At 52.3% G+C, this 25624-nt stretch overlaps 1 protein-coding gene and 1 long non-coding RNA gene across 6 annotated transcripts in view; one reads left to right on the top strand and one right to left on the bottom strand.

Moving 5' to 3' along the window:
- The first annotated feature begins 1071 nt into the window (after positions 1–1071).
- GGA2 (golgi associated, gamma adaptin ear containing, ARF binding protein 2) lies at positions 1072–25571 on the top strand. Of its 5 annotated transcripts, none has more exons than XM_073361615.2 (17): positions 1072–1167; positions 5330–5414; positions 6720–6795; positions 7832–7930; positions 9891–10014; positions 12760–12863; positions 13462–13542; positions 14135–14272; positions 15155–15236; positions 16742–16855; positions 18407–18571; positions 18804–18859; positions 19854–20011; positions 21313–21482; positions 22338–22507; positions 23430–23540; positions 24253–25571. In XM_073361615.2, exons 1-17 carry the CDS (start codon positions 1128–1130, stop codon positions 24361–24363), a joined length of 1884 nt encoding a protein of 627 aa, XP_073217716.1. In that variant the 5' UTR covers positions 1072–1127; the 3' UTR covers positions 24364–25571. The 5 variants fall into 5 exon arrangements, with proteins under 5 accessions (XP_073217716.1, XP_073217715.1, XP_073217718.1 ...); XM_073361614.2 differs by having other exon boundaries at positions 16739–16855; XM_073361618.2 differs by having other exon boundaries at positions 1151–1167; positions 5330–5394; positions 16739–16855.
- Positions 9301–25624, bottom strand: part of LOC140918040 (uncharacterized) — a 55568-nt gene continuing 39244 nt past the window's right edge. Inside the window, exon 5 of the long non-coding RNA XR_012161062.2 lies at positions 9301–10187. This is a non-coding gene — a long non-coding RNA (uncharacterized LOC140918040). The remainder of the gene's footprint in view (positions 10188–25624) is intronic.

Here is a 25624-nt window from a genome sequence, read left to right as displayed (position 1 = left end):
GAGGAGCAGCCGTGTTAGTCTGTATCCGTAAAAAGAAAAGGAGGACTTGTGGCACCTTAGAGACTAACAAATTTATTAGAGCATAAGCTTTCATGAGCTACAGCTCACTTCCTCAGATGCAACTTCGTGAGCTGTCGCTCACGAATGCTTACGCTCTCATAAATTTGTCAGTGTCTAAGGTGCCACAAGTCCTCCTTTTCTTTTTAAATTGAATGTAGTTACTCTGAAAAGCCTGGAACTAAGTTGAGTGTATCTCACAGATTTAATACTTGCTCCTTAGAGCAGGGACGGCCACTCAAACATGTTCCAAAAATATGCTGAGATCTGAGCTGTATGTTCAGGGTTAAGCCTTGGGAGAAGTGCACTTTTAGCCCGTCAGGAAAGGGGGCTCATGGAGTCGAGCGGGTTGGGAATGTTCCATGTTCAAAGTGTGGGGCTCTCGGCTGGGGGAGGCCTGCTGTGTGTGCTGTCACTGACAGATGTTGTGGTTTGCGAATCATTAGAGCGGGGTGGGGGGTGTTGCAAATTTCCTTGTGCCCTCCCTGCTGTGATGCGGGGGTGACTGAAGCGCAGACCCAAGCTGAGGTGCGGCTGGAGCCTTCCTTGCGGAGCCCGCGGGTCCCAGCCCAGGCCGGCCAGCAGCGGGCCCGAGGACCGAGGTCAAGCCCTGCCGTGGGGGGCTGTACTTCACGGACTGCCCCTGTCGGCCGGAGCCCGCGGGTCCCAGCCCAGGCCGGCCAGCAGCGGGCCCGAGGACCGAGGTCAAGCCCTGCCGTGGGGGGCTGTACTTCACGGACTGCCCCTGTCGGCCGGAGCCCGCGGGCGACGGAGGCTCCTCCAGTGTGTACGCGGCGGCCGCTGGCGGGTCGCTAGCAGGGGCTGTGCGGGGCTGGACGTGCGGGGCGCCCGCATTGCCGCGGGCAGGTGCCAGTCTCCGCCCCGCAGCAGGGCCTGGCACCTCCGGCCGGCCGCGTCCTGGACCCCGCAGCGTGCCCCGCCCCAGCGGCGGCTGCAGGTGGGGCGCGGACCCCGCGGCTCTGGGCGGGGCAGGGGGCCGGGCCCGTCGGGCGCCGCCTCCCTGCGCGGCGGCTGCGTCGGGGGCCGGGGCCGGGGCCGGGCGAGTCTCCATGGCTGGGGCGGCGCTGGGGGCGCTGGAGCTCTGGCTCCGTGAGTAGCGGGCCGGGGCGGGTCGGACAGACGGCCTGGGGGCCCCGCGTGGGGGGGGTCGGACAGACGGCCTGGGGGCCCCGCGTGGGGGGGGGTCGGACAGACGGCCTGGGGGCCCCGCGTGGGGGGGGGTCGGACAGACGGCCTGGGGGCCCCGCGTGGGGGGGGGGTCGGACAGACGGCCTGGGGGCCCCGCGTGGGGGGGGTCGGACAGACGGCCTGGGGGCCCCGCGTGGGGGGGGGTCGGACAGACGGCCTGGGGGCCCCGCGTGGGGGGGGTCGGACAGACGGCCTGGGGGCCCCGCGGGCAGGGGCGGGTCGGACAGACGGCCTGGGGGCCCCGCGGGGAGGGGGGGGGGCGGGTCGGACAGACGGCCTGGGGGCCCCGCGTGGGGGGGGGTCGGACAGACGGCCTGGGGGCCCCGCGTGGGGGGGGTCGGACAGACGGCCTGGGGGCCCCGGGGGCGGGGCGGGTCGGACAGACGGCCTGGGGGCCCCGCGTGGGGGGGGGTCGGACAGACGGCCTGGGGGCCCCGCGTGGGGGGGGGGTCGGACAGACGGCCTGGGGGCCCCGGGGGCGGGGCGGGTCGGACAGACGGCCTGGGGGCCCCGCGGGCAGGGGCGGGTCGGACAGACGGCCTGGGGGCCCCGCGGGCAGGGCGGGGCGGGTCGGACAGACGGCCTGGGGGCCCCGGGGGCGGGGCGGGGCGGGTCGGACAGACGGCCTGGGGGCCCCGCGGGGAGGGGGGGGGCGGGTCGGACAGACGGCCTGGGGGCCCCGCGGGGAGGGGGGGGGGGGCGGGTCGGACAGACGGCCTGGGGGCCCCGCGGGGAGGGGGGGGGGCGGGTCGGACAGACGGCCTGGGGGCCCCGCGGGGAGGGGGGGGGGCGGGTCGGACAGACGGCCTGGGGGCCCCGCGGGGAGGGGGGGGGGCGGGTCGGACAGACGGCCTGGGGGCCCCGCAGGGGGGGGTCGGACAGACGGCCTGGGGGCCCCGGGGTCGGGGCAGGGCGGGTCGGACAGACGGCCTGGGGGCCCCGTGGGGAGGGGGGGGTCGGACAGACGGCCTGGGGGCCCCGCGGGGAGGGGGGGGGCGGGTCGGACAGACGGCCTGGGGGCCCCGCGGGGAGGGGGGGGTCGGACAGATGGCCTGGGGGCCCCGGGGTCGGGGCGGGTCGGACAGAAGGCCTGGGTGCCCCGCAGGGGGGGGTCGGACAGACAGACTGGGTGCCCCCGGGGAGTGGGCGGGGTGGGTCGGACAGACGGACTGGGTGCCCTGGGGAGTGGGCAGGTCGGACAGACGGACAATGGATGTCCCAGGGTTGCAGGTTCCCTACGGAATTGGTTGCTTGCCTGGTTTTCCATTGCCCCCTAGGTCCCTTGCTGCAGGCCCGGAGCAGGAGACAGGGAGGCCTGGGTAAAACGGGCTTGGCAAAGGGGTTCACAGTCGCTGCCCTGCAGGGGGTAGAGCTCCAAGTATGTCTCACCGAGAAGGGGCTGGGCAGAGCCGCCTCCTGAGGAGCAGGCCCTGAGGGTCCCTCCTGGGCAAACCCTTCTGGCTTCACTGGAGTTATGGTAGGATAAAGTTAGCCTAGTTCGCACCCCCTTTGCTCAACCCCCTAGCAGGAGACAAAAAGCAGCATTCTCTCTTTTGTGTCGGTCTGGGAGAGCGGGCACAGTCTCGGGCTTGTCTACATTACCGCTTACGTCGATGTAACTTACGTCGCGCAGGGGTGGGAAAAAGACACCCCCTGAGCGACACAAGTTACAGCGACCTAAGTGCCGCCCACATTGGCACTATGTTGCTGGGAGACGCGCTCCGCTGACATAGCTTCCACCTCTGTCATCTCGCACCAGTGCAGCTGCCCTGAGCAGCAGGCCGTGTAGCCTAGCTCTCAGCTAGGCGCTGAGTGCAGTGCTCCCTGGAAGGGTCACCATTTCCAAACAAGTAACTGCTCAGGCAAAGACCATCTGAGCAGGCCGCCCAGAGCAGAATGAGGAAGTAGCACCTCATCTTGGTGACAGGGGAACAGCTCAGTAATGGGAAAGGAGTTCTTAGACTTTCCACCCTAGGGCCAGGAATTAAATACTAGGACAGGGGAGAGAAGGGGGAGAAATAGTGAGCTAATGATGTATCAATTTTGGGCTTTTTGAATAGCTTAGAATGAGGTGGAAGCTGCTGCACAGCCCACGACACAGCGGACCGTCAAACAGCAGCTACCTGAATATTTGATTTTAAAATTCCATTTAGTTGTTTGTGGGGCTAGTTTTCAAAGCTGTCTAAGTTTTCCTGTAACACCTATCACAGACCTTGGAGGTGCAAGGCCAGCATTTTAAACTACTGCTAGAGCGAGACCTATGGGTATAAGTTTTGTTCAAGCAATTCCTGATCAAAGTGTAGTCACAGTGGTGTTATCCAAAGGCTGTGGCATTCGGCATATATTGCCTGTCTCACTAAGTGTCAGGTTGTAAAATGCAGCCTTGTGCTAAGGCATTTAGCGACAATGGCCATTCTGCAAATACCTGGCTCCCTGGGACTGGGGCTGTAATGAAGGGGCAACATGTGTTTGCTTGATCATCTTAAGCCGTTTCGTTTTCACATACATCCCCCGGAAACCTGAGGCAACCCCACAGTTATTGTAAATCTGAGTCACCCATGAGCCCTGCAAAGTGTAGCTGTGAACAGTCTGCACTGGAAACAATTGTGAGGAGACGTAACAAATGAAAAGGCCTCACACCTGGTTGTTTATGTAGGCTGAGCTGTATGCCTGTTTTGGCCCCAGGGGGCGGTCAGACCGGAGTGCGGGGAAAGGGCTCGCCGGAGGGGGCTGCCTGGTTAGGGTGACCAGATGTCCTGATTTTATAGGGACAGTCCCAATTTTTGGGTCTTTTTCTTATATAGGTTCCTATTAGCCCTACCCCCGTCCCGATTTTTCACACTTGCTGACTGGTCACCATATGCCTGGTGGAGGGATGCAAGAGGCTTTCAGCAGCCTGCTGTCCACTAGAATCAGGCTCATAGAATACCTGTGTTTTGCTGCAGGCCGAGGAGTCTGGTGCCCTAGCCCTAAACCTAACCCTGAGGTCACTGCTTCACGCCCGGATCCAGGCGAAATCAAAACAGTTTGATTAGTGGAAATCAGGCTTTTCTGGCTTTCAGATTTTCACCAGAATTTATAGGGTTCTGACCATTGATACTTTGAGTATTCTCTGAAATGTTTTAATACATCAGATGTGGTTTTCAAAAGTTGCTGCATTACAGACAGAGAAGGGCCATTGAGTTGAGTGTACAGTCCGGCTTTTCTGGGCCAAATGCAAAGGATGGCATCATGATTAGCCAGGGAATGTTCCTCAGCGTAGGGATCTATCCTCTGTCTTTGGTTTACATCTGTTGCACTGAAGGGGAGAGATAGCTCAGTGGTTTGAGCATTGGCCTGCTAAACCCAGGGTTGTGAAGTCAATCCTTGAGGGGGCCATTTAGGGATCTGGGGAAAAAATTGGGGATTGGCCCTGCTTTGAGCAGGGGGTGGGACTAGAGGACCTGATCTTCTATGATTTTGGAACTTTAATTAAAGCAAACTTCATCTCCCAGAAATGTGGTACTGCTGGAATCCAGCTGCTGTCACATTCCCCTAAACGATGGGGGCCAAATTAATCACTGGTTTAAGTAGGTGTGACCTGGTTGACATCTCTGGGTGGCACCCACTCACGCCAGAAGGAAATCAGGCAGTGAGAGAAAGGAGAACAGTCTGGATGAGCTTGGAAGGTGCCTAGACTGCCCTGAGGGCACATAGCTGAATGTAATGTAACTGTCCATAGATGGGCCCTAGGTAGGGGGCAGAAGCCTGTCCAACACCTCTGGGAGTTTAATAGCCCCCACCTCTTTCTGCAAAGGGTAATATCACGACTTTAACATCTGCCTCATAGTTAATGATCGTCTGAGACTTGTATGTGTTAGTCCCAGTGATGCTGTGAGTCCAGCCCTGTATTAACCAGCAGTTCTGCCTGTTTGATAACAGTCCTGGAGCAGCTGGTCCAGTGGGAGTGAGTATGGAGCCTGGAGGAATTGCAGTGGGGAAGAATGTATTTTGAACTGTCTCATCAGTCAGTCACTTGTATTCATCTCACACTGAGATGATCTTTTGTTCTGTTCCCTGTAAGATAAAGCCACGGACCCAAGCATCTCTGAAGAAAACTGGGAATGTATCCAGCGGTTCTGTGACCAGGTGAATGCAGACCCGGAAGGGTAAGCTGGACAGAAAGGCTCTTTGTATTCTCTCTGCACTGTGCATCTGGCTCTGAGCTTTTCTGATCTCAGAGGTGAAAGGATAATCTGTAAATTGCAGTTTTGTAAAACCTTAGGAGGAATGGCAGGGAGTGGCTAATTTTGGTGACTCCTGGAGATGCCTGTGCAAGAAGTGGGTAGATAAAGAGTGGCCAGATTATTGCGACATTGTGGTAACATGGCAGATCTAGAGGAAAGGACTTTTCGTTTAGCACGAGCCTGCACCTTCTCCCCCTCACGGTCTCAGAGGTGGTCAGATCCCATCCCTGTGCCATGAGTGGGATGCTGAATTCTTCTGGGCTGTGTTTCAGAGAAGACCTGAGCGTCCGTAGCTATTGATGTGGCTTTAGCTGCTGTTCTCTGGGAGGTGAGGTCTCCACCCGGGCTTTCCCCACCCCTGCAGCTCATGGGATTGTCTCCAATACGCAGCAAAGCGTACGCACTGGTAAAGTGAAAGCAGGGCCGCCCTTTCCTATAAAAAGGATGCAGCTGCGTAGGGCACCAGGAAATTGGGGGCACCAAATTTCCTGGTGCCCTGCGCAGCTGCGTGCTGCTCCAGCCCCTGCTCTGGCTCTTCACCAGGGCCCCTGCTCTGCCCCGCCCCTACTCCCCTGAGCTCTGCAGTGGGGCTGGGCCCACAGCCCTCCCGCTCTCCCCCCCACCCGCCGGCGGAGGCTGTGTAGGGCCCCAGAATAGCCAGGGACGGCCCTGAGTAAAAGGGCTGATAAAGGTCCCTGAGCTAGCATTTCTGTCGAGCAGATGCTCACAATTTCTGTCTGTAGAACTTGCACTTGTTGTCTAATGAACATTCCTGCTGTGGGAGACTTTGAGCCAAAGGGCCAGCCGTGATGAACAGCAAAGTGGAGCACTTCTGCTAAATGCTGAGTGACCCAGTTGGTGTGATGCTTCTGCAATGAATACACCGCTCCCTCTCTCCCTCCCCCCCTTTTCCATTGCAGGGGACAGCTGCTAGAGCAGCAGTAATCAGCACTTGCGGGACACTTCTGGCTTCCTGGCCTGCATTAATCTCTTCCTTACTTCTTGGGTGTATAATCCCAGCATTGTGCCAAGGGGAGGGTTGCTGTGATGCAGTCATAGAATCCTAGGATATCAGGGTTGGAAGGGACCTCAGGAGGTCACCTAGTCCAACCCCCGATTTGTGTGTCTGTGAACATGGTAACTGCCCTTTTCTTTGCATGAAAAGTTGCCGTGTTTGCTTTTCCTGAGACTTCCTGCCTGGTCTGACTTGCTGCTTCTTCTCCCTAGCCCGTCCATTGCACCCAGACTGCTAGCGCATAAGATACAGTCGCCTCAGGAGATGGAAGCTCTTCATGCCTTAACAGTGAGTGCTTTCATCAGCACACAGACATGGGCTGGGATAAGCTGGAAATGTATCTCTTGTGGTAGATTTTTGTGTCTACCGCTTTTTAAAAAAATTAGTGTTTCTCGCTTTTAACCCTTCACTGCGTTCAAATTTGTAACGCTGTTCCTGTCACTCATCTTGGTCACCGGGATTCCTTGTGCATTCACAGCCGTAAGGTTCCCGTCACCCATCCCAGTGATTCCCTATGCCTCGATAATCCCCTTCATATCTAATGACAGGTTTCAGAGTAACAGCCTTGTTAGTCTGTATTTGCAAAAAGAAAAGGAGTACTTGTGGCACCTTAGAGACTAACCAATTTATTTGAGCATAAGCTTTCGTGAGCTACAGCTCATGAAAACTTATGCTCAAATAAATTGGTTAGTCTCTAAGGTGCCACAAGTACTCCTTTTCTTTTTTCATATCTAATATAATTTCCCAAATTACTATCTGATCTGTCCCAGCTCCTCCCACCCCTCGTTCCTGACTTACAGCACCCCTTGCTATTCCAGTCCTAGGCCCCTCTTGAGCGGAGATTTCTGGTTCTGCCAGAATGTCTTTTGCTTTTCCTCATGTGAACAAATGTTTGACAGGGACTAGACTGAGGCTCTGCCCTCCTTTCCTACCGGTGGCCAAGCACAGATTTGGAGCCTTGCTCCTGGAAGTTAGAAGCCATCACACATCAGCTCCCTTTGCCACTCAGTCCCTGAAGCTTACAGCCTGAATGTTGTGTGTGGTGATTATGACAGGGAATGTCTTAGCCATTGTCAATGTCTGTATTTATACCTATGAAGCTCTGCCAGTTCACTCTTGCTCATTTGTTTTAAACGGGTGAAAATGAATGATGGATGTGGGTAAAAATGACACGTGTTGCCTAATTAGCAGTTTCACCTAGGGTACTATCCGTTATCTGTGTCCATGCCGCTAACAGGTTCTTAGATCTTTGTCTTGATGGAAGAGGTTTTAAAATTGCCTGGAAAGTTTGTTTTATGTCTCATGCTTTCCCACCTCGTCCCAGGTGCTGGAGACATGTGTGAATAACTGTGGAGAAAGGTTTCACAATGAAGTGGCAAAATTCAGATTTCTGAATGAACTGATTAAAGTGCTGTCCCCGAAGGTAAGTGCCCAGCCACCCCGATCTAGCAGGCAGATGAGAAAATGCAAACTTCATACCAATTCCACATAGGAACTGAGTGTGACTGTTTTGCTGTGGTTCCCTGGGACAATGAATGGCGGGGACAGGCTATGAATTTCCCAGCAACAAGGATAATAATTGAAACGTCTCTTTAGAATTCAAAGGGGGAAGGGAGATGGGTACAGAGTAGGGGTGAAAGCATTGAACAACTTGGCAGACTTCACCAGAAGGCCAGTGTGAGGAAGGTGTTTGGTGTGCTAGGGCCCAGGTCCTGTGTTGGTAAATACAGAAGGTTTTATTCCTAGTTGCCTCTTTCTGGGGGACCTTTCCTCCTTTTTACTGCTCTGAACTCCACCACAATGTGGCAGTGACCCTCGAAGAGCCAATCTGCTCTTGTCATTCACCAGCTTGCGCTTCGCTGGGTTGGACCCTTTGCCCCGCACAGTAAGAGGGAGGAGTGGCTCATGGGCCACATTTTGGCCTTGTATCATAGGCCCTTCCCCCACCTTCCTGCTCTCGCTTCAAATTCCAGCCTTTGGAACTGTTCTTCTTAGGCTTTTGTCGTCAGTGCCTACACACAGCACAAGCCCATGAGAGCCCCACAGGTACCTCTCCCTGGGAACATCCCAAAAGCCCAGATAGGGAACTGTGAACTCTCAGGAGGCACCTGGGGAAGAATGTGGCACTGGAGACTCTGCCCTGACTTGCTTCAAGTGAGAGATTGGGGGGACCTAATTTGAGTTCTGCAGTATGCTATCTCTGCTGCTCATCTCTCTTTTTGGGGTGTGCGCTACACCCTGCTCCCACTCAGCTTCCTGGGGTTCGTCTCCTTGGAAAAGTAACCGATAGGAATAGGAATTTTAGCTTGAAATGCTAAACAAGCTCAATATGCAGAGAGAATAACCTCTCCAGTGCACTGACACCTGGTGCAATAGTGGGAAATAGAGAGCAATTTACATCACTTACTGTGCATGATTGCCACATTTCTCTCCGTCCTTTGGATCAACTAGTAAAACTGGGACCTTTTTCTCAGCCTGATGATTTATTTAATAATTACAGGGACACAGCCAGGTTAAATATCATGGGCTTGGTTTGCTCTGCATCACCCCAACTCTGTGGCAGAGGATGACCTCCATTGGTTTCATGGGAATGTTTAAATCTAATGAAGCTGTTTTCATTGTAGTTAAAAACCAAATAGGTTAAAGCAAATGCTTTTGTTGAGTTTGGATTTAGGAAAGCCTGGCTTTAGTGGTGCTATCCCAGTTCACAGCTGGGGTAAAGTCATGAAGAATCAAGCCTCGTATTTTAAACACCAGGTGTCTGTCTCTGGGTTCATAGTAATGTCCAAGATTATTAAAACTAAAAGAATTTTAAAACTCACATTTACCTTTCACCATTCATCCTGGTTGGTTTTGCATTTTATTCAGCAAGATGTTCAGATACTATGGTGATCGGGACCTACAAGTGTGTAGAAAGATAAAACTTGAGCGCTGAAAACATACTATGTAGTTTCACTTTTCTATATGGTCAGTTTTCAGTTTGTTTCGCTCTGGTTCTGGCTAGGTTGTAATGGAGAAGGGGGATGTTTAAATCCAAGCAGGAAACTATTTTCAGTGTAATTAAAAACAAATTAGAAAGAATACTTTATATTGATCCTGGATTTAGTAAAACCTGACCAAAGCAGCACTGAATGGGCCATTATTTTTGTAGTGACAGATTATTTATATGAAATTCTACACATTTAATAATGTAGCACTTACAATTCCACATAAATTATAGTGCTATATATGTATCTTCTGTAAGGTGTACAGTTGACAGCACTCTGAATAATGCATTGAGAACCCATTTTCACCCCAGTCTTTCAGCATGAACGTTCTGGGCAGAATCCCTGACTCCTAACTGACAGTAACTTGCTGGTTGTAATCACTTTTTTTTTCCCCAGTATCTTGGAACCTGGTCTGCAGAAAAGGTCAAATCGAGAGTCATAGAAATAATGTTCAGTTGGACCGTTTGGTTTCCTCAGGAAGTTAAAATCCGGGACGCTTATCAGATGCTGAAGAAACAAGGTTTAGTTCTGTTATTTCAGTTTCCTTTTGTCACATCAAAGTCATGTGGATTCAAACCACGAATAGCTGAGTAGTTGTTTTAAAGTTCATTCCATGTGATTTGACTTTTCCAAAAATGATTATTTGTACAAGATGAAGGTTTAAAGGTCAGATTTACAGAGGGATGTAGGCACCTAAAGATGACAATAAACGACAATAAAAGCACCTCAGGAGGTTAAATCCTATTAGATGCCTACCTGCAAACTTATAATAATAATAATTAATAAATCTGTAGCTCTTACATAGTGACTTTTCATCAGTTGATCTTAAAGCACATCAAAGCCTTTTAATGTATTTATCTTCACAACACCCCTGGGAGGCAGTGCAGGGCTGTTATGCCCATTGTACAGATGGGAAACTGAGGCACAGAGAGGCTCAATGACTTGCCCAAGGGCACACAGGAAGTCTGTGGCAGAGCAGGAAATCAAAGTGAAGTTCTCATCTCCCAAATATTAGCCTAGTATCATATCCATGCCCATCCTTCCTCCGTGTCTGAATACCATCCTAAATAAATAGCTTCCTAAAGACCATTGTGCCTACACAGGTCTGTAAATCTGGCCCTGACTCCTGCTACAAGAAGCTTCTGCTTTAGTTGTAAATATTTGGCTACTGGTTGGCCCTGTGCTCTGGCAACAAACATCTTTTGTATGCTTGACAGGAACATTAAAATGCTTTCCTGTTGTGAAGTCATTTGTGTGATTTTGTCATGTGCTAGATACCCTTGCTCTCTTTCAGTGAACGGCACACTACAACGCTGTCAGAGGAAAGCATGTATATTAATGAGATGAGGAGGGTGTGGAAATGTCCAGGGATTGGATGGCTGGAATAGGAGAACCCACCACTGTTAGCTATTTGGTAGGGGTAGAGAGAAGTAGGTTAGTATAGAACGTGCTGCAAGACTAGGTGGGGGTAAAAAAAGTGCTACCTTATTGGATGGATGGGAAGCATAGGACAGACAAGGTGTCTGTCCACAGAGCTTCAGTGGGGAGATCAGAGGAACTGCACCCAGCCCTGAGAATAAGAATAACCCAGACCTGCCAGTGGCAACCAAAGCCTCTTTCAGATGGGGACGTGCGCAGCCAGGAGCTTGGGTTTGTCTGTCCCAGTGCAGGGCTAGCACTGATGGATATGGCAGCTGCCCAGACGGGCTGGTTATACCAAGCTGGCATGGACCACTTTGTCGAATCCTGACTTGTTCGGAGGCCAGGGCTAGTGTTTGATGGGGAAGGTTTAGATTTGTTAGGAAGCCAGCCCCCTGGGCAGGGCCTGGAGGTACCAGACTGGGTGCCCCGCAGAGGTCAGGTGGGCAGTAAATCAGACAGTTGGCTGGACAGCACAGATCTTCACAAAACCAGTCAGCAGCCTTGTGTGTGACTGGCTGCAGTCTCTCCTGCACGCAGCAGTGGTAAGAGGAGGCCCTGAAACGTAAGCGCTTGTATCAGAGGCCTGGTGTGAGGCCTAAGGCCTGAACTAAAGGAATGGTCAAGATTTTGCTAACGTAAAGCAAAGTTAAGCTGTGAGCCAGAGGCAGGCCCTGCTCACAGGAGCTGGCAAGAAGAAGGCTGATGTTGCAAAAATACACCTTCCTAACAGGTACTAAGCACTGGTAATATAAACACATGCCAGGATGGTACCAGAACATTCCGGTACTAGCACGTTCCACATAGATAACAAGGAACAGGCTGACCCATCCTAAAGACAGGGCAGGAGGGTAATATGATGGGTAGAGTTGTTTTGTTCAAACCAACATGTACAAGGTGAGAGGCGGCACCCTAATACGTAGAGGGGTTGTACCTCTGTACGTCAGGAGTGATGTGTAACTTGTTTGTACCTGTGTATAGAAGTGTACCTCTGAGGGGTTGTCTTTGTGTGGCCTGTGGGCAGTGGAGAATCCTGCCACTTACTGACCTGGTCCATTGTCAGGGGCACATATTCGTAGTATGTCCTGTAGAGTCTGCAGGAAACTATTACTGTGCTTCATTTGACAATAAACCTGGCCAGGTGCCTTCGTACCTTATCGGAGCCTGTGGTCATTGGGCGTTCTCTCGGGGTCTGCTGTGTCAGCGATCTGCAGAGCCAGGGCAGTACACAGAGGAAACATATGCACGCAGCCGACTGTTATCAACATTGAACAGAGCAGACCACCACTCTGGTGACATCTGAAGACGACAGCCTGTCACGCATGCAGAGGCAGTGTGTCTAGGAAGGAGCGAAGGAGAATTTCACAGAAGCTCTGAGGCTGCCTCTGCTGTGTGTTCATGTTAGTGAGCTGCCTGTGTTTTATGGCTCTGGGCACTGGCAGATGACCCTGCAGGGCTAAGCAGCCTCAGAAAGGATTTCTGACCTGCCTAACTATGAACTAATGGAGAACAGAGTCCTTTCTGGGAGATGGTGCCACAAATTCCCCTCTAGGGAAACTGCCAGGCTTTTATTCCTCATCTTCCTGTCCTGAAAACCTCCCCCACCCTTTTGCTTGATCTCAGACAGCCAGTTGAGTCGTGTATTTCTCATCTTAGCATGTACCTGCTTTTGGGGTACATGCTAAGCCCACTGGTTCCTTCTTCCCCTCATTCCTTAAAATTGTGTTGGGGGTACTCAATTGCCAGCAGACGTGGTAGAGGTCAGCAGGGTTCGGTACCCGGCTGAGCATTGTGCAAAGCTGCATGGGGGCTGGTAGAATCTCTCTCTCTCTGTTACTCATTTCAGGAGTCATAAAACAAGACCCCAAACTCCTAGAAGACAAAATTTTACCACCTCCTTCTCCGAGACCTAAGAATTCTATTTTTGATGTTGATGAAGAGAAATCCAAGGTAAATCTCATGTTTTCAAATCTGTGTCCTCCTCTGATTAGGTTGTATTGTCAGGAGAGTGTGTGTGGTCGTATTTTGGGCCTTTATGGTTCCAGGGAGAAGATCTCCTTAGAATAATGCTAATACTTATCACATTCCATGCTGCACAAAGGCTAGCTAATAAGTAACCCTATCGCCTCCTAGTCAGACAGGTGAGTATCATTATCTCTGTTTGGAGATGGGGAAACAGAGGCACCGAGGATAATGTAACTTGCCCTATGCCACAGAGAGAGTCTGTTTCAGAACCAGGATTCATTTTTCTAACATCTGGCTTGTATTTGTCACCTATTTTCCTTCCGCACTGTTGACTACAGTTTCCTTCTGTCCTCTTGCTGACACATGCAGGCAGCATTACAAGCTCAGTGAGGCTGGCAGCCTGTGTGGCAGCAGTGTGACCCTGATCAGATTGTGAGACGTGAGTCCACATGTCCATAGAGCTATAGCCCAGCTATGGCAGTAGGGCCCTGGACACATCTGCATTTATTGGGTGAGTGGCTGCATTATGGTGCCTGGGGCTGTTGCTCATGCTGTCTGTCTTCTAATGGTCTCCACTCAACAGCTCTTAGCAAGACTTCTAAAGAGCAACCACCCTGAGGACCTGCAGGCAGCCAACAGGCTGATCAAGAGCATGATTAAAGAGGTAGGCATCATGAGAAGCTCACAGCTCTGAGTGTCAAAGAAGCTGCTGCTGGCAGTTGGCGGGAGAGGCGGGAGGGGAGTGGGGCAGGGGAGGCAGTTTCACAGTTTGGTTTCAACAGTGATCCTCTGAAGCACGGAATGCATAATGTCTGCCACTGCTCAGAGCGAGGCAGAGCTTGGCTGGACTTGCCGTTGGCAGCTCACGGGTTTGCAACTTGTTTAGCTGTAACGGAGATGAGAGTTTGGAGACTCTGCAGCACAAGCTGGTGCAGCTGGGGTGAAATTCGCCCCGTGCAGGGGACCAGCGCAAGGCCCATGCGTTCTGGGGAGTCTGGCTCAGTCCTTGGCACTTCAGGAAGGCGCGAGCCTTGTGCTGCACTCCGATGGGGTGAATTTCACCCCAGCTTCTAGCACTGAGGTGCATTGTGTGTCCTTTCTAGCATTGTTTTCTGTTTTATGGAATACAAGTAGAAATTACTGGCCAGGCAGTGGGATATTGCAGAAGTCCAAGCTATCAGCATAATGTGTGATGAGGTTATTGGCTAAATCAGGGATTTCATCCCCTTCGCCCTTTGTTTTATTTTGTCTCAAAGGAACAAGAAAAATCTGCCAAGGTGTCCAAAAGACTGAATGCAATTGATGAGGTTCACAACAGCGTTAAGCTTCTGGGTGAAATGCTGACCAGCTACAAGAGGCAGGAGTTACCCAAATCTGACCTACAGATTCTGCAGGTGAATGACACCTCCTGCCTTGAGACTCATTGATTTGGTATCACTGATGGCGTCTAGCAGTGACGGGATGTGAAAACTGGGGGCAGAGCTGCCTATTAATCTGTATATGTGAGTGTTGTGACTGGTGGGGGGGATCCCCCCCGCTCAGGGGGTGGATCTCCCCTCCCCCCCAACCTGGCAGCAGCTGCGGGGCCCCAGGCCACCCCCCTTCAGCAGCAGCAGCGACCCCTGGAAAACACCCCTCCCTCCCCCCCAGAGCAGCAGCATCCATGGGAACGCCTGCCCCACCCCAGCACCTAAGATTTAGTGAGGGATATTTTTAGTAAATGTCTCAGACAGGTCACAGGCCGTGGCTTTTTGGTTATTGCCCGTGACCTGTCCATGACTTTTACTAAAAATACCTGTGACTAAATCCAGGTTTCAGAGTAACAGCCATGTTAGCCTGTATTCGCAAAAAGAAAAGGAGGACTTGTGGCACCTTAGAGACTAACCAATTTATTTGAGCATAAGCTTTCGTGAGCTACAGCTTACTTCATCGGATGCATATTCCGATGAAGTGAGCTGTAGCTCACGAAAGCTTATGCTCAAATAAATTGGTTAGTCTCTAAGGTGCCACAAGTACTCATTTTCTTTTTGTGACTAAATCATGGCCTTACTTATTGCACATTTGAAAGGGGAAGTAACGCGCTGAACTGTCTTCTCTGGCTTTGACAAAGCCAGCGTCTGGAACTGAGCAGAAAGCGTGGCTGCATTTTACCAGGGCTGCCTGTATAGCTAACTTCCTTTCCTCTCTGGGTTTTATGGCCCCAGAGGCTGGGCCGGGGTTCTGAGGACCTGTGATCTAACAAGCAAATAGCCTGACTCTCTTGTTCTCTTCTCCAGAGCCTGTTTGAACGCTGTGAGAAGCTCAGGCCGCTGCTCTTCCGCCTTGCCAGCGAGACTACTGAAGATGACGAGGCTTTGGGTATCTAACAAAATATGCTGTTGCTGCTCTTTCCTCACCTCTCTCACTCCCCGTCCTACTGTCTGAACTCCTGGGTTTTAGTGCAAGCAGGGACTGTGGGACTCTCCTGATGTTACTGGAGTGGCCCACCCGTTCCTAACCAGCAGCATCCCTGCTGTTACGCTTCAGAGCCCACCAGCTTTGGAAATGTACCTCCTTCCTCACCTGCCGCACCAGCCCCTGCTGTTCAGCCCCCTGAGCCTGGGAGCAAACATATCAAAGGCTGCGATTTGGGTGAAGTGTAAACTAATCCCCCCAGCAACTAGATCAAGAGCCCCAAACTCCCTGGGCTTTTGAGGACAGGATCTAACCAAGAGCCATCTCTATCCTGAGGGGTTCCATTTAATGTCTCTCATCTTCGTTTTGGGTCGTGGGGATGGCACTGCTGGAGTCGGGAGGAGAGTAGGCCCTTTGCTCCGTCCATCAGGACTCTACCTTCCCACCTAAGGATATCTGACTCCCTGCCCCCATGTCTCAGACAGGCGCTGTATCCCTGTGTCCCACGCACCCAGCACTTCAGTCAGGCTCAGATCTAAGCAAACCAGATAGTAACAAAGAAAGTGGCAGTTTAAGGGAACATGCAACAAAATACAGTGTCTAGAGCCCACTAAATCCCCATTCAGATACATAAGTCAAAGCCATTTTCTTATTGTCCACTTTGCTGTCCCAGTCCCTAGGCCTGAGATAACACTACTTTGCATCTCTCTAGCACTTCCCTCTGAGGTAACAGACTGAATGTCACTTCATGCTCTTCCTGGGAGATAGGCTGCTATTGGTATCCCTGTTTTACAAGTGACAGGCCTAAACATAAGAACGTCCACACTGGGTCAGACCAAAGGTCCATCCAGACCAGTATCCTGTGTTCTGACAGTGGCCAATGCCAGGTGCCCCAGAGGGAATGAACAGAACAGTAATCAGCAAGTGATGTATCCCCTGTCACCCATTCCCAGCTTCTGGCAAACAGAGGCCAGGGACACCACCCCTGCCCATCCTGGCTAATAGCCATTGATGGACCTATCCTTCATGAACTTAGCTCATTCTTTTTTGAACCCTGTTATAGTCTTGGCCTTCACAACTTCCTCTGGCAAGGAGTTTCACAGATTGACTGTGCGTTGTCCCTTTTGTTTGTTTTAAACAGTGGCAAAGCTGAGAGTCCCAGCTCCAGGCTGCAGCCTCTAGGCAGGGCTCACGAGGCATGTGTGTGACATCACAGCATCTCAGCTGTGTGTGTGACATCACAGCATCTCAGCTAGATACACATGGGTCAGTCTGAGAAGGAAGCTGGTATTCAATGGACCTATCCTCAACCCCTGCAACAAAAGCCGAGTGGCCAGCTGGGCTTGGACCGGCGTGTGGCGGGTTCCCAGACACAGACTGGCTCTGTCGTGACCAGCACGGAGTGTGGCCCTCCATTGCCCTCCTGTTGGAGTATAATTAATTTGTTTGTCTTCCTCTTTCTCCAGCAGAGATTCTCCAGGCCAATGACAAACTCACCCAGGCGCTCGACTTGTACAGGCAGGTTGGAGTGGGCTGTGACCAGGGCAGGAGGAGTTCGGTGACCATCTCCACGGATGCCTCAGGTAGAAAGGGTCCTCCACAGCCGCAAAGGAACCTGCTTCCTTGCTGGTTTACGGTGTCTGAATGGGGCTTGGAAGGAAGGCGGGGTGGGGCCTGGAGACCAAACGTGGGGAAGGCCCTGAAATGCCCAGAACAGCACACGGGATTCCCACTGCCAGGCCTTTCAGTGAGTTCGCTGGGGGCCAGGGAGGGTACTGGAGTGTGGCTGTATTAGGCCTCCCCCTTGCCTCAGACTAAGCAGTTATGTGGGAAGGTGGCTACTCGAGCTCTTTGTGTATTTACAAGGAGACCTGCAAAGGAAAACAAAAATGGGTTTGTGCCTCCTTCTGCTTCTTTCTGCTGTATCCAAGTGGCCTGAAGCGTTATGTGTGTTACAGTAGAAATTCCAGGCTGGCAGACTCCGTGGTGGCTGGAGACATAGTCAGATGGTGACATCACCATTGCCCAGAGAGTGAAGACTGTGCCCTTGAGAGGGGAAAGGGTCGCTAGTTAGACTCGAACAGAGTTTGGTTTGCTAATATCTCTTTAACGTCAAAGACTAACCCAGGAGAAAGGAAGTGTTTGTTAAAGAGCTATCCTTCTATTAAGGTGAGAGTACACAAGTAACCTGCTCTGCGTCCTCCAGCAAAACCAGGGGGAACTCGACTTGATATTCCCGATATTTCTAAGGTATAAAACAATCAGGAAACCCTTTTAGGTTTCTTTCTACGCCAGAAAGAAGCAGAAAAGGGCCCAATCCCAATTCTTACAAAATCTTTTGCAGGACGCTGCCCTTAAACAGCTACGCCCGACCTGGGAAACGACCCCTGACACTGTAGAGAAGTGGCACCATGTGGCCCCCCATTCTCTCTGACTTGTTATGGTGCTGCACAGGTCACTTATGTCCGTTCTCGACCATGAGGCGGGCTGCACGTAGCTGGAGCGGTGTTAAGACAGCTGGTTAACGGCACTCAGGAGTGTCACTGGCTCATGCCTGGCTCTTGTGAAGAGTTTGAAATAGGTTTGCTCCATCGACCCTGGTCAGCCCAGTCCCTTGTGAAAGCATGCTAACCTGAGCCATGTTTTAACCATGTTCAAATCCTGCTTTCAGATACGATTCAAAGCCCAGTATTGATGGAGCCTAAGAGCTGAAAGAGGCCTTGTGCTCCTAGGAAAATGCTGGTCCAGTTAAGATTTTCTAGGGTTTTTCCAGCTGTAGGATTTTCAATAAATGTGTTTAAAAAAATGTTCAGGAAAGCCCTCCCCTCTCACTGTGGATCAGCTCACAGGGGTTCTCAAACGGGGGGTTGTGATCCCTCAGGGGGTCACAAGGTGGTTACGTGGGGGTCGTGAGTGGTCAGCTCCATGGGACTGACAGCCCCAAGCCCCCATTAAATTAAATTAACCCCCTTGTTTTTGATTTATAAGGGGGGAATCGCACTCAGAGGCTTGCTGTGTGAAAGGGGTCACTAAACCAAAAAGTCCGAACACCACTGAGCTAGTGGCTGGGTCAGAGCGGCCGGGGCGTAGCACACGAGATGGCAGCTCTTTAACGCTTTCTCTCACTCCCAAAGCACCTCGGTCCCCGCTGGGCAGTACGAAGAGTTACACACTGATCGACTTCTCCAAGCTGGGTTCCACGTTCGAGTCTCTCTCGGAGCAGAGCGTGAACGCGACAGCTGCCGCTCAGCACAGCAGCACCTCCGCCTGCCTGCTCGACGAGGAACTAATGTCATTAGGTCTGTCCTTGGGGCGCAGGGATGGGGCTGTCCTTGATCCTTAGGGATGACTGTGTATATTGCAGGTTCGGTAGCTTTCTTTTTAACCAGAGCCCTCTGAGCCAGGGCAAATGCTGGGAGTTTTCAGGGAGTCCAATCACAGTCCAGCTCTGCTATTAGACCTCATAGGTACTTGGCAAATGGGAGTGCCCAACCTGCTCTGATTGGTCTGTACTTTGGTTCCCTACCGCAGGTCTCAATGATTCCCCTGTTGGACAGAGGCCGTCACCTGATTTCAGCTCAGTACAGGTGAGTGGTCCCCTGGTAGCGTAGTCCTCCATATACCATTTACAGTTTTCTGCTGACCTAGCCTGCCCCAACGTGCATTAGCTGCAGGTTCCATTGCTCCCCCACATGCACATTTTTGGGGGGCTTAGAATTACAAATACTAATGGCTGCCCCCCATTCCCCCAATGGCTCTAGACTGTTCTCAATGGTAGCAGATGACAGAACGAGGAGTAATGGTCTCAAGTTGCAGTGGGGGAGGTTTAGGTTGGATATTAGGAAAAACTTTTTCACTAAGAGGGTGGTGAAACACTGGAATGCGTTACCTAGGGAGGTGGTAGAATCTCCTTCCTTAGAGGTTTTTAAGGTCAGGCTTGACAAAGCCCTGGCTGGGATGATTTAACTGGGAATTGGTCCTGCTTCGAGCAGGGGGTTGGACTAGATGACCTTCTGGGGTCCCTTCCAACCCTGATATTCTATGATTCAATGAGAGGTTGGCAATAATGTGTTGATCAATATTTGTGGAAGTCCATCCACTGGGAGAGTTGATTGGTGCGTGCACCACTGACCCCTATTGGAAAGAATCAGATCTGCAAGTGCTCTGATCTTCCTGCAAGGGTTGGAGAGATTAGAAGATGCTCTGAGCCCTAATACTGTAGGCAGCTATGGGAGATTCTCCTTCAGCTTAGGTAGTAAAGGCCTCTGTTTCTGTAGCAGAAGGCTGTGCAATGTGGTCCCTGTGCCTTGTAACACAGGAGGTCAGGGGACACTCCTGGGGTTTGTAGGTATCTGCGGATGCAGAGCCACCAGGATGCAGGCTGGGGAGGCAGGAGCACTCATTTTTGTCCCAGCCCTAGTCTGAGAGTGGCAGTGTTGTTGGGGTGGGACTTGCCACTAGGTTGTCTATAATCGTCCCATTTCAGCCTGTGTTTAAAAACAGGTTGTTTCAGCAGGATGTGTGTGGCTTCTGCGGGTGTTCTGTAGCTGCTTGGTGAATCAGAACCTCTTTATTTGGCAGAGTGCTGGGCACAATGGATATAATCAAACCGGAAATGCCGATACCCATCAAACCATGGTGCTGGGGGATAGATGGCAGGGTGGCTCACCAGAGAGGAGTGCGCTTCAGGATTTGGCAGGGCAGCTGTCTCCACCTCCTGTGACCAGGCCATTTCCAATGTAAGCAGACTGTACAGCACACTGGTTTGGAAAAGGGGAGTCCTCTGCTCTGGCACTGAAGTACGGAAAACCCCTTATCATCTGTTAAACTGCAACCTGCCAGTAAAGGGCAAGCTGCTCGATGGCTCACTGTAACTTCTTATAGTTGGTTACAACAGTCATTTCTAGCTTTGCTGAATGGCAAGCCAGGGTCTTCAGATACAGCCAGCACTACGTTTTCAAGGAGTTCTTAACTTGAAGGACAATCCCAAGAGTTGGTAGCAAGCAATTAAAAAGAGACGGGGGACGGTTCAACTTAGAAAAGAGACAACTCGGGGGAGATGATTAAAGTCTGTAAAATCATGAGGGGTGTGGAGAGCATGAATCAGGAAGTGTCATTTACCCCTTCACACAACACAGGAACCAGGGGTCACCCAATGAAATCAATGGGCAGCCAGTTTAGAACAAACAAAAGGAAGTGCTTCTTCACACAGCTCACCGTCAACCCGTGGCGAGTAGCCAAGATGGTCAGGGATGTAACTTTGTGCTCTGGGCGTCCCTAAACCTCCAGCTGCCAGAAGCTGGGACTGGATGACTGGGGATGGATCACTCAAAATTGCCCTGTTCTGTTCATTCCCTTTGAAGCATTGGGCACTGTCTGCTGTTGGAAGACAGAATACTGGACTAGATGGACCAGTGGTGGTTCGGTCGGTCCCACACACGCACACAATTTATAAATTGGGTCTTTTTATAACACTGTAACTCAAATAACACTTGGAGCAGTTTTCTTCAAATTTTGCCAACATGTTCTCCAAGGCCTTTGGAGAAAATGTCACAATTGTTGGGCTAAATTAATCTTCCATCGATTTTAAGCCCCAAAGGGCCCATTGTAATGATCTAGCCTGACCCCTGGCCAAGGGATTTCACACAGTGATTCCTGCCTCAACTCCTTACTTTGTGGCTGAGCGGGAGCGTACTTTAATCTTGCTCCAGCATTACAGGGAGACTGAGAGCAGGGTTTGTATTAGAGCCTGGCTGCAGCTGTCATGGAGAGCAACTGCCAGCACCTTGTAACAAAATCTACTCACTGCAACAGAGACAAAAGTTCAGCCTAAAGAACACAGAAGCAGCAGCATCTTCAGTGTAACATAGAGCCTGCCTCCAAACTTGATAACTCCCTTAAGTCTTCGGACAGTAGGTTCTTTGTACCCTAAAGGGGGTGGATGATTCTGAGGGCAGGGCAGATGCTGGAGAGGACGGGATGAGATCCCATATGTGATCTCTTCAGTTAATGTCAGTTATCTGAATGTTTTTCCTTCCAGGAACTTACCACCAGTGCAACTGTCCCCGGCAGGCCTTCCGAGCAGCTTAGCTGCAGACGCTTTGTTCTCTGACCCAGCCTATGAGTTGAAACCTGCTGCTCCTTCGCAGCCAGCTGCCCACGATGCTGCTTTGGCAAACCTTTTTGTCCCACTCACTTCAATTACACCGAGTAAGTGCACTGATCTCTGTGTTCCAGCTCTGCTCAGTGCAGCTTCTTTATGGCATTGAAGGCTGGGATTTTTCATGGGGCGGGGAAGCTGGACAGATTTTAGGGTAACTCTGCCTAGTACTTACTATGTCTGAACTCCGGGAGCCCGGCCATGGAGATGTACTTAGCCCTCCCTACCCATGGCCAGGTTGCCTCCCACTCTCATGATACATATATGTGAACTGTACAGTGGGCTTCGAAACCTACAGGTAGTATCATCCCCCGCATAGCTCTGAGCAGCTCTGCCGGGCCTGGGCACCAGCTATGCCAGAGTCTGCCTTAACTGGTCATCGGCAGGTTATCTCTCTTCCCTAAACAGAACTGTGCTCCTTTCCCTCTGCCTTTTCCCTGTGTTACTGGGCCCAGCAAAGCAAGGTACGGCTGAAGCATGTCAATGTTGTGTTAAAGTCCCAGCCTGTTACTGCTCCTTGAGCTATAAAGATAGACTCAAAGACTTCATTACCTCCTTGTCTGCCTTCCCTCTTTTACGTGAGGGACTTCAGCAGACTTCGGAGGGCCTGGACAGAGCTGTCCCAGCTGGATGGTAAAATTGGAGCTGCTGCTCTCCCAGCCCTAACTTTAGGCAGGCTCAGGTTCCCTGTGCTCTGTCACAAAGGAGCAGGACAGGTGCACACAGACACCTTTGGGCTTTGCACTGACCTCTGATGTTACTGAGGAAGACGACAGTTTGTGAGAGCGTTTCCCTTTCTTTGTTCCTCATTCTGTCTCTCTCCTGTTCTCTCTCAGAAGGAAGGGGCGGTTCCTGTTCCCAGGTGGCCTTTGCATCCTCTCCTGACTCTGTTTTGTCTCTGACAGGCCATATCCCTCCAGTTACAGTGTATGATCAAGATGGTTTCAAGGTCATGATCCATTTCTCCAGAGACCTAGCCCCTGGGCGACCAGATGTACTGGTGATGGTGCTCTCCATGCTGAGCACATCCACTCAGCCAATTAAGGACATTGTGTTCCAGGCTGCGGTCCCAAAGGTGAGAACGTGGGAGTGGGACCTGGGAAAATTATCCTGAATGAAAGCACTGCTGTTTCTGGCTTAGGGGTTTCCTCGAATACTTGAAATAACAAAGTAACCAAGCTGCTCGTTTCTAGTAATGTATTCACTGGCTGCTTAATATACAGCCCTGCCCCCTGCTTCGCAGGAGACCTGGCCTGAGGGCTAGCCTGGGTGCATTACTTAACTGGAGGATAATAACTTCACGAGGAAGCCACATGTCCTGTCTTTGTACCTGTGCTCAATTAAAAGCCTTTCATTAAAATCCTACTGAAGGGGCATGCATTTGCTTAGAGCCTCTGCATGCCCCCCTCACTGGACTAGGCTTTGGGGAAAGCCCAGGCATGTTATACACCTGTGTGAACAGAGCAGTGTAACCGAGAATCCAGGGGTTTGACACACTGGGTCTGTGCTCAGTTACACCCGGTTTATGCATGTACCAAACCCCAACTACCTTTGTCCCCTGGAGCTCTCTGCATCATGGTGCCCTCCCAGTATCACCGGGATGTCCCTGTCCTTGAACTCCTGTAGCTTTTTGCTCACACGTACAGCCAGCCCCTTGCACTGACCACGCCCTCCAGAGACCATGAGCAAGCCTCTGTCCTGAGCCTGTGTGCCAGCATCAGGCACCCAGGCACAGAACCAGGACTCCCCTGCCCCCTGGGTTTTATGGCGATAGTAGCAGCTTTCCTTCCTCCGGACACAGAAGGTGGTTTGCATTGTAAGGATCCATTGCATGCTCCTCTCAGCACTTACTCTTCGCTCGTGGTGCACTAGTCTTGTGGATGACAAGGCGTGGCTGGCATATATATACCCAGGACTGGCTCTGGGGCTCTGAGTGCTCCCAGCCCATCTCCAGTGGTGATTAGAACATGTGTCTTGTGATCTCTCTCTCATGGCAGGTTATGAGAGTAAAGTTGCAGCCGGCGAGTGGTTCTGAGCTTCCTGCCTTCAGCCCTTTGCTCCCTCCAGCTGTGATATCCCAGGTTCTGCTGCTCACCAACCCACACAAAGTACGTGGCAGTGACCCTGCTAAGCGCTCGCCTTTGACGTGTGTATGGGGAGCTGATGCTAGGAGAGGCAGGGCCATCTGGGTTCTGCCAGCAAGGCAGCAGCATTGGGGAGCTCTCCTGGCAGGGCAGAGCTCTGAATCCTGTGGGAAATCCGCGATAGCTGAAGCTGCAGTAAGGGTGGAGCTTTCGGGCGGGCGGGGGGGGGGGGTGAGCCAGAGGAGAGAGACTCCAGCTGATGGGCTTGGTGATCTTGAGGTGTGCGTGGCCGTTGCGGGCTGCAGCTTTAACCCCTTCACTGCCTTACCCCACCGCAGCCTGTATGCAGTGGTGGGACCTGGAGGGCTCTCTGGTGCTGACATGCCATGGGAACACTGATGGCTATTCCTGCTGGAACATGAGGCACCCTAGATGTGTTCTTCAAGCTGGCCAGGCCCTGGAGGGTGACTCTGCGGTTAATGGTTATGGGGTAGACTGTGGGTTCCTCAGAGAGGGAATGTGGCCAGGCACAGCTGTCTGGGAACTCCCTTGGGTGGCCTGTGGGACAGCTCCCCCGCTTCCCAACCCCCATAGCGTTACAACTGCTGTGTCCATTGCTTCAGGGTGTTGCCCTCCCCTTGCAGGACCCATCAGCCCCTCGGCATTAGCAGAGGTGGGGTGGAGGGGAGCAGGCCACGTAACCTGCCTGTGTAACGTTCCTCTCGCCCCTGTCCAGGACCCCATCCGATTACGGTACAAGCTCATGTTCACGCAGGGCGAGCGGCCCTTCAGCGAAGTGGGGGAGGTGACTGGCTTCCCGGAGGCCGAGCTGTGGGGCCAGAGCTGAACTGCTGCTTTGATGGAACGTGGACATTGCCGCATCGCCTTAGCACCGCTCTGTGGGGAGTCGCCTGTGAAGGGCAGCGAGAGCCTCTGCCCTGTGTGTGTGGCTGGGGGAGGCGCCCAGCACCCAGAAAGCCAGGGTGGGCTCCAGGCTGGCTGCTCTCCCCGGGGCCCAGTCTTCCACTCCTGCTCGGGTTTTCCTTGTGGGCACCTGGTAGGAGGGAGTGCAAACCAGCTGCTCCTGCTCTTTGCCTTACTTCAGCGTTCATCCCTCCAGTGGCTGGATGCTCCTTTCCTACCAGCATTTCTGCTTTCTCCTGCTTGTTGAGCCATTTCACCCTCTGACCTCTTTGAAAACAATTCCCTAATTCAGGCCCGGTTTGCTCCCAGGGCGGAGCAGCTCTTGATGCTGGTGTCCGCAGTATCTGGGGATCAATGCTCTGACCTCGCAGTGATGGGCGTGGTGTGAACCACTGGGTATAGAACGGAACGACTGTGGCTTGAAAGGGGGTGGATCCATAAGCCAAACCTCTTGGGTGTTACCACAGCCTCTGCACTGCAAGGCGCTGTGTCCTCGCTCCTTCCCTGGGACCCTTAGTGTCTTCTCAGCCTCACCGTGATTCCTGAGGCAGCCTCCATGCTGGGGAGCATCCTGTGGGGAGCTCTCATGGGCAGGGCCCACTGCAGCATGTGGGTTTGTGTCTATGCAAAGCTTACGTTTCCTTCCTGGTCACTCAAAACTTAAGGGGGGAAATGTATAAAGAATTTCACTGCTGCACAAGTGGAAATGTGGATCAAGTCCTAAGGCACCTGAGCTGCTCCACGGGGAGAGCGTGTCTGGAGAAATCACTTTGTACATCCATGTCTAGACAAACCTCTGCTTAGGCCAGCTCTCCCCTTGTTCCCCCTGTGCTGGGAAGCAGAGGAGAAAGGACCCCCTGCGCTGTTATTAGTGGAATGTGCCCAGCCAGCCAGCAAACCCAGCGTCCTGAGCGTCAGGTTTTATATGATGCTGGACTTGCGCATTTTTAAATCAAAGTATTTTTGACTCCTGGTTGTCATTGTTGCTACTGGTGCCTGAAATGCCAGAGCGTTATTCATCCCCAGCTCGGTGGAGTCTGGCCACGTAGGGCGCTCGCTTTCTGAGCTTTTTTTTCCTGTACAGAGCACTGGGTTCCCAGGCACAACCCGAATAAACAGCGTTTGCTTTGACTGGGGCTGCTTGCTGGTGGTTCCTGGGTGTGCATGCAAGGTCCCTCTGCTGC

This window comes from Lepidochelys kempii, chromosome 10 (genome assembly GCF_965140285.1).
Source record: "Lepidochelys kempii isolate rLepKem1 chromosome 10, rLepKem1.hap1, whole genome shotgun sequence".
Taxonomy (NCBI): domain Eukaryota; kingdom Metazoa; phylum Chordata; order Testudines; family Cheloniidae; genus Lepidochelys; species Lepidochelys kempii.
The sequence above is the reverse complement of the archived record's forward strand: the minus strand, read 5'-3'. Positions and strand labels throughout refer to the sequence as shown.

What these genes read in the sequence shown, in the direction of transcription:
- GGA2 (XM_073361614.2), top strand. Translation starts at nt 1,128, where the DNA reads ATGGCTGGGGCGGCGCTGGGGGCGCTGGAGCTCTGGCTCC. An exon ending in CGAGGAACTAATGTCATTAG is followed by an intron (nt 18,572 to 18,803) that starts GTCTGTCCTTGG and finishes TCCCTACCGCAG; the next exon opens with GTCTCAATGATTCCCCTGTT. An exon ending in GTGACCAGGCCATTTCCAAT is followed by an intron (nt 20,012 to 21,312) that starts GTAAGCAGACTG and finishes TTTTCCTTCCAG; the next exon opens with GAACTTACCACCAGTGCAAC.